Source organism: Juglans microcarpa x Juglans regia, chromosome 5D (assembly GCF_004785595.1).
Source record: "Juglans microcarpa x Juglans regia isolate MS1-56 chromosome 5D, Jm3101_v1.0, whole genome shotgun sequence".
NCBI classification, from domain to species: Eukaryota; Viridiplantae; Streptophyta; class Magnoliopsida; order Fagales; family Juglandaceae; genus Juglans; species Juglans microcarpa x Juglans regia.
In genome coordinates this window covers 13,448,024-13,456,004 of record NC_054602.1, presented here as the reverse complement: position 1 = coordinate 13,456,004, position 7,981 = coordinate 13,448,024, and the positions used below count along the sequence as shown (strand labels likewise).

The 7,981-nt window shown below is 37.0% G+C and overlaps 1 protein-coding gene across 1 annotated transcript; it reads left to right on the top strand.

The window, feature by feature from the left end:
- Window positions 1–2,640: 2,640 nt before the first annotated feature.
- LOC121265698 (subtilisin-like protease SBT5.6) lies at window positions 2,641–7,981 on the top strand. Its single transcript, XM_041169386.1, has 9 exons — window positions 2,641–2,709; window positions 2,852–3,044; window positions 3,176–3,364; window positions 3,609–3,720; window positions 5,202–5,763; window positions 5,987–6,084; window positions 6,212–6,569; window positions 6,745–6,958; window positions 7,194–7,981. The coding sequence occupies exons 1-9, from the start codon at window positions 2,641–2,643 to the stop codon at window positions 7,733–7,735; spliced, it is 2,337 nt and encodes a 778-aa protein (XP_041025320.1). The 3' UTR covers window positions 7,736–7,981.

The following is a 7,981-nucleotide window of genomic DNA, read 5'->3' as shown; positions in this document are numbered from 1 at the left end:
GTGATGGATGCCAAGAAGTGTGGGTAATTAGATAAAACGAGAGGCTCCGCTCATGCCTTTTGGCGGAAAGGCAAATGCCAAGAATATGGTGGGCGGGGGGGGGGGGGGGGGGGGGGGGGGGGGGGGGGGGGGGGGGGGGGGGGGTGTTGTACCAGAAGTTGACGTTAGTGGGAATTGCGCGCACATACACTCCGAGAGAGATGGTTTGGGGATAAGTTGAATTGCAAGTAGCACAGGGCATGCAAATGTCAACAATAAAATATGGCATAGATTGGCACAAAGTAGGCAATTTTTTTGACTTAGCTTATTACCACATACACAAAGCATGAAAGGAGTTATATTTATTATCTTTGCTTGAATAATATTCCCTTCCGCATGCCTTTGGAATTGGATTTGGTGGTCCTTTTGAGGCCATACCATTGGATTTAGACCTCCACTTGAGAGGTTAAAAAAAACTCCATTCCTCGCCATCTATGCACTCTACTCTACTCTACGCTACTCTATTGTGTAATAATATCCATTTAATATTTATAGTATAAACTCAATTTGAATTCAACTCAGTTTAGTCTAATTTTAAACTAAATCTAATATCCAACCATTCAACTCTCAAATCACTAAACTCATAACTCAAAACCTCTTTATATGTGGGATTCTCAACTTTTTTCAATTCAGCCCTTCTTTACATGTGGGACCCACAATATTTTTTAATTTCCTATAAATACATCTAAACTCATCTTAACATCCAAATACATTTGGGTACGTTTGGTTAACAAACTCATCTTAATTTATTATTACAATTTTTTTAAATTTCAATATAAAATATAATAAATAATTCAACTTTTTCAAATCTCAAAATAATAATATTATTAAAAATAATATTTTAATAATATTTTATCATTTCAACTCAACTCAGTTTAATATTCAAACGTAGCCTAAACTCATCTTAGGTGGACCCCATAAGACTCACTCTACCATCTCAACTCACTACTATTTATAAAGAACTCAACTCAGCTCAACATCCAAACGCAACCTAAAATAAATTTACTATGTGTGGTTTATTTAATGTTTGACTTATAACATAAAACTATCCTTATAGTCTATAGAGAATTAGGTTTGGTTTGGCTTTACAAACTTTTGAAACCATCTTATCTCATCTCAACATCTAAACATTATTCAAACACAAACATCTTTCAATTTCAAATTTTTGAATTTTCAATTTCAAACTTCTAAACACAAAGATTTCTTATAATAAATAGAGTCATTTTGAATTAAAATATTGAAATCATAAATGAGAGTGGGCAAAAGTATTTATTAAAATTTCTCAAAATTTGTGCCATAAAGATCTCGTTTGGATTCGAAGATGAGTTGAGATGAGTTGTGAATAGTAGTCAGATGGGTTATAAATAGTAGTCAGATTTGTGAGTTAAAATTGATGAATAATAATGAATAATAGTGAGATGAGTTGAGATGGGTTGTGAATCTAACCCATCTATGTACATGCTCTAGACCACTGTCACGCCTTTCTGGACTAAGTCTTATCCTGCAACTCTATTTTCATAAATATTCTGGCCTTAAAATTATTAGATCGAGTCGTTACATACATATATATATTATATATAAACGTAATGGAGTCAAATTCTATCGTTAGAAACTGATGTATATACGTACATAGTTATTAATTTGTAACGGATTCAAATCATTGAGCAAAAGAAAGCGTGAGACCATGAAAGTCTGTACGTACGTCGTTTATTTAACGATATCCGGAAACTAATTTTGAAAAATTACTTCAGATGGAAAATAATTAATGAATGGAAATTACTAGAATTATTTATAAAATCCAGTCAAAATCTGGATTCTTTAATTTCCTTCTATTTAAATTAAATTTAGGAAAATCTTTCCATTCAGATCATGGAAAATATTGGGTTATTGATTATATGACATATATGCTTAAAAAACTGGAAAATTGCATGGTACAAACAGAAGAGCATCGGTTTTATTATTTGGACTTCGAATAACTCTATTCAAAAACCTTTATACCTCATACGTACTATATATGATCTACTTGGCATGTATAATTTGATTTGAACGAAAAAATTTTAAATTTGAAACTTACCATTAATTAAATTATGCCATGGGAATAGTATTTGGTGTAAAGCCCTTTAAATAACTTTTGAATTAACTTCCATTCTTATGAAGTACTCTCTAGAGAAAATTAAAATCAAAACAAATCGAATACAAAAAACTCGAGGAAGTGATCAATTACTACTCAAGTTGGATCGTGCAGAATTCATAAGATCGGGCTAACAGCTGGCTATAGGCCGAGATATAGATCAGATTTAATTTATTTTTATATATCGAGTTCTTCTGCTAAGCAGTTGTACACCACACACTTACTAAAAAAATAAAAAGTAAAATAAAAAAAGAAAAAATCATTATTAGAGACGTACTTCATCTACAACTACTATAAATCGGGGATAGTTAGCATATATCCAGGTCCCTGATCTACAAAAATGGGACCCTTTTTGATTTGGATATTACTACTGCTTCCTTAAGACTCACTAAACTGATATAAATATCCCGTTATGATCCTCCGAACGGTACACTACATTGTCATTAGCATTTTAGACTTTAGTTCCAATCATGAGATTCTCCATTATCTCTATCCTCCTCCTCCTCCTCCCTTTCCTCGCCTCATGTGTACAAAAACAGGTTTTTCTCTCTTCTTAAGAATTTCATGTATTCGAGTTTTCATCATTTTCTCATGATTAAGGTTTATTCTACAGAAAGTTTTGTCATTACACCATATTTTTTTTCCGTTTCTCATGTGTTTTTTGTTTTTGGGCCTCCACAGGTTTACATAGTGTACTTTGGAGACCACAATGGAGAAAAAGCATTGCATGAGATTGAAGAAACGCATCATTCATATCTGCTCTCTGTGAAAAACACTGAGGAAGAAGCCAGAGCTTCTCTCCTTTACAGCTACAAGCACAGCATCAATGGCTTCGCAGCAGTGCTCACACCCGAAGAAGCCACAAAGCTATCCGGTAAATTACCAAAACCGTCACACGCGGATTTGTTTTCAGTACTCTCTCGCTCTCTCTCTCTCTCTCTCTCTCTCTCTCTATATATATATATATATATTTGTAGTATTAAAACAATGCATGGTTTTGAACAGATTTGGAAGAAGTGGTATCGGTTTCCCGGAGCGACCCAAAAAAGTATTCTTTGCACACCACAAGGTCATGGGAGTTCGTAGGATTAGAAGAGGGAGAAAGAAAGCAGTCGTGGTGGAAGGGATCAGGAGCTCGCTTATTGTCCAAGGCCAGATATGGACAAGATGTCATAGTTGGGGTCCTGGATAGTGGTAACAATTTCGATACAAACTTGATCATATAGTAATTTTGGCCCAATGATTGTTATGACATGCATGTGATTGTACGTATAACGTACGTACTCTCATCTAATTTGTAATTTAGCAACTATACATATATACATACATAGATACCAGTAGGTACTACTGTATGATCATGTTATAATTGCATGTAGATGAGGGCAAATATGCACTACATGTGATCTGCATATGCATGATGAGTAGTGTTTTGATTCAGGAGTTTGGCCAGAATCAAAGAGTTTCAGTGATGAAGGGATGGGCTCCATACCAAAATCATGGAAGGGAATCTGTCAGACTGGTGTTGCTTTTAACTCATCCCATTGTAATAGGTGAGCTTGCTTAATCTCATCTCTACTGCATGCATGCTGCTTTTTGTTGATCAATGGCTGTTTTCCAGTTTTAATAATTGTGAAAAATGATTCTTCCTTGCCCTACTCATATATGGAATTATTTCTTGTGGGTGACCCATGAGTAACTTTCTGAATCAAGGTCCCTTATTCTACACTTATATGTCTCTTTCAAAGGGTTAGCTAATCATCACCATCATCATGTACATTTGCTTAATTATTAGATTGTTAGTTGGCGTTTGTATCATGGGCATTTTCCAAGACATACGAGGTGTTCAGATCATCACGGCATGCCTGCATGCGTTAACATATGTGTCCTATACCGTGTCGATTAACATGAGATTCAAATATATATATATATGTAAAATATTTTAGATATAAAAGAATTACATAAAAATAAATTTATAAATTGATATGGTTTGATATCGTATGTCATATTATAAAATTATTTTTATTATAAAATAAATTTAATAAATTTCATAAAATCATATCAGTTTATAAATTTATTTTATATAATCTCTTTGTATTTATAATCGTTTTTAATTTTATAACAGTTTTATTAAAAGTTTGATTATTAATTGCAGGGTACAGATGATATATTAAAATTGTCAAAATTTGTTTACAGCTAGCTAGCTTTGTACTGCTATCAATCCGTAGCTAGATAGCTAGCTAGCTTGTCCCTTTCAAACAAACAGATAAGTAATTACTTAAAATTGTTTTTGGCATCTTCTCATGATTCCCATGCATCTTGTGATCAGCTTCAATAATCAGCCGCCCCAATGCCTCGGCCCCGTGCATTTTCAAATTATCCTATTTGGATTCTTCTTCTTGTTCTATGTCAGTTGGTCAATATAAAGGAAGTGACCCTCAATCAAAAGCATATATAAAATAGTACTACATTTCTGCCCTTTGGCATACGTATAAATTGATGAGAGGTACGTAATATTAATTATGGCGAAAAGGAGATGTTATTTGGTGAAAGCTGGATGTTGCCAGTCCTTTCGTTTATTGTCTACGTGCAGTACTCTAATGGAGGTTCTGGGAATTATTTCCATTTCTTAAATAAATTGAGGAGCTTAGAAAAGAACATGCACGGAAGAAGAAAGGATTAGTGGTCATACCATCTTCAAAAATAAGAAGTGTGTAAAAATTAACTTTGGTTGAATTTTCTTAACTTCAATGCTGCACCAGGCATCCGTAGCCTCCCCCGTAAGAGGATCATCATGTCATCACTTTGAAGCACTTTGAGAGACAGAGATCAGAGAGAGGTAGAGGTAGTGGTAGAGGTAGAGGTAGAGGTAGAGGGGCTTCGAAAATTTCTATATATATATATATGGATTGTCCAACATCGGCTAGTAGCACTCCTGCTAATAGTTTTATATATTTTATATATATATATATATATTTATATAATTTCGTTCTTCTCACAATTGAAATTTATTTCACTATTGGCATTTTCCTAGGAAACTCATTGGAGCTCGGTACTATCTCAAGGCTTATGAGATATACTCGGGCCCTCTAAACACCACCGAGGATTACCGGTCAGCCCGCGACAAAGATGGCCACGGGACACACACTGCCTCAACAGTTGGAGGCCGAATGGTCCCCAATGCCTCGGCCATTGGCGGCTTCGCTCTTGGCACTGCCTCCGGCGGAGCACCACTCGTCCGCCTCGCCATATACAAAGCCTGTTGGCCAGTACCAGGCCACTCGAAAGCAGACGGGAACACATGCTATGAGGTAGACATGTTAGCGGCCATTGACGATGCCATTGGTGATGGTGTCAATGTTCTAAGCATTTCCATCGGGACAAATAAACCTGTTAACTATACGGATGATTACATTGCAATTGGAGCCCTCCATGCCACGAAGAGAAACATAGTAGTTTCATGTAGTGCTGGGAACTCGGGCCCTACACCTTCAACTTTATCAAACATTGCTCCATGGATCATCACCGTTGGTGCTAGTAGCGTGGACCGCGAGTTTGTCTCTCCTGTTGTGTTAGGAAATGGTCTGAGAATTGAGGTAAAGAGTTGTAAAAAGTTTCAAAATAGTTTACACGTCTCTTTTGAATTTAGTTAGAATCATTTTTGAGAAATTTTTCTGTATAAATTAAGGAGAACAATTAACAAAACTGTACTACTAAATTGCAAATCAAACATGCAATAATGTTTTTTGTTTTTCCTCTTGAAATATTGATCATGTGCCTTGCCTTGGTTTGTTTCACTTTTTGTTGACTAATTACTAGGGGCAAGCTGTGGCTCCGTCTAAGCTGGACAACAAGTTGTACCCATTAGTATACGCAGCAGATATTTCTAATCCAAATATGACCAAAGACGCTCTAGGGTAATTTCCCTCTCTCTCTCTCTCTCTCTCTCTCTCTCTCTCTAATTTGACTCTTGCTTTCAGTGATCAAAACAAAGACTTTGGCTAATTTGACCTGCTTAATGATTTGGACTAATCATTGCTGCAGACAATGCCTCCCCGACTCTCTTTCACCTGAGAAGGCCAAGGGAAAGATAGTGTTGTGCATGAGAGGTCTTGGGACAAGAGTTGGAAAAGGCTTCGAAGTGAAGAGGGCTGGTGGTGCTGGTCTTATCCTTGGAAACATTCAGGCTGCCGGCGGCGAGTTACCATGTGATGCTCACGTGCTTCCTGCCTCTGCAGTGACTTATAATGATGCAGTTAGAATCCTTGGATACATCAACTCTACAGAGAATCCAAAGGCGACCATCATACCAGGAAGGACAGTGCTGCATACCAAGCCAGCACCATTCATGGCTGCCTTCACTAGTAGAGGTCCAAATGTCATTGACCCTAATATTCTCAAGGTAATTAAACTTTCTGCATGCAGGTCTATTTTCATGCATTTATGATACGAGTTTTCTTTTCGATCTTTTTTCTAGCCACACGAATTCAACAAAACTAAACTCCATAATCCATATGTTACGGCCTTGAACATTTGATTAATTTTACTTTCAATTGTATGTTTGGTTTACTTTACAGCCTGACATCACAGCTCCAGGACTGAATATACTGGCAGCATGGAGCGAGGGCGATGCTCCTACAAAGTTGGCAGAAGATAAACGAATTGTCAAGTACAATATTTTGTCTGGGACATCAATGGCATGCCCTCATGTGGCTGGTGCAGCTGCACTTCTCAAAGCCATCCACCCTACTTGGAGCAGCGCTGCAATAAGATCAGCCCTTATGACCACAGGTACTTGTGAATATTTTTTTACTAGCTCCTTTCATACATATCGAGTTAGGTAAAGTGGAAGTGATACCCTTTAAGATCTATTGGAGGTAGGAAGTATTTTATTTTCTCCCTTGTATATTAAGCTCTAGATATAAGTATTCTAGTACTTTCAAACGTTGTGATGTTAATACCATGTCTTTGCTTGCCATGGCCATGCAACATGTTCTAAAGTTCAACAATATTTCTGCCTTTGCAGCCAAGTTGACGAACAACATAGGATTGCCATTAAGCGATCACTCCGGCAATCATGCTACTCCCTTTGCATATGGCTCCGGTCACTTCAGCCCCACAAAAGCAGCAGACCCTGGCCTAGTGTACAATGCCTCGCACTCCGATTACCTTCACTACCTCTGCACCTATGGGTCAATCAGCAAAATTTATCCAAAATTCAAGTGTCCCAAATCGCCATTAGCCGCAATGAACCTCAACTACCCGTCCCTAGCGATCCCCAATCTCGATGGCGCCGTGACCGTTACAAGAACCGTCACAAACGTTGGCGGAAGTAAGAGCGTATACTTCTTTACTGCAAGACCGCCATTGGGATTCTCCATAAGGGCCTCCCCAAGTATTTTGTTCTTTGATCATGTTGGCCAGAAGAAGAGCTTCACCATCACAGTTAAAGTAAGAAGCGAGATGCTAAGCACGCTTAACATGAAGGATGAGTATGCTTTTGGGTGGTATACTTGGACCGACGGACTCCATGTTGTGAGAAGTCCAATGGCAGTATCTTTAGCATAGTTATTATAATTTCATGGTGATTTATGTTCCTTTGTGCTTTATACAGTTCAAAGATTTATATTGGGCCAGATTATAGGGATGCAGATAGAAGAAATAAGGCAATTATTCATATAGTTCAAGTACAGTTCTCGGCCAAGCATTAAGGCTTGGTTTTAAATTTTCTAGGATTAAAAACATGACATTGGGTTTATTTTAAGTTTTTTTTTTTTTTTTTGTTGGCTTCTTCGAAGCGAGCTAATAATGAAA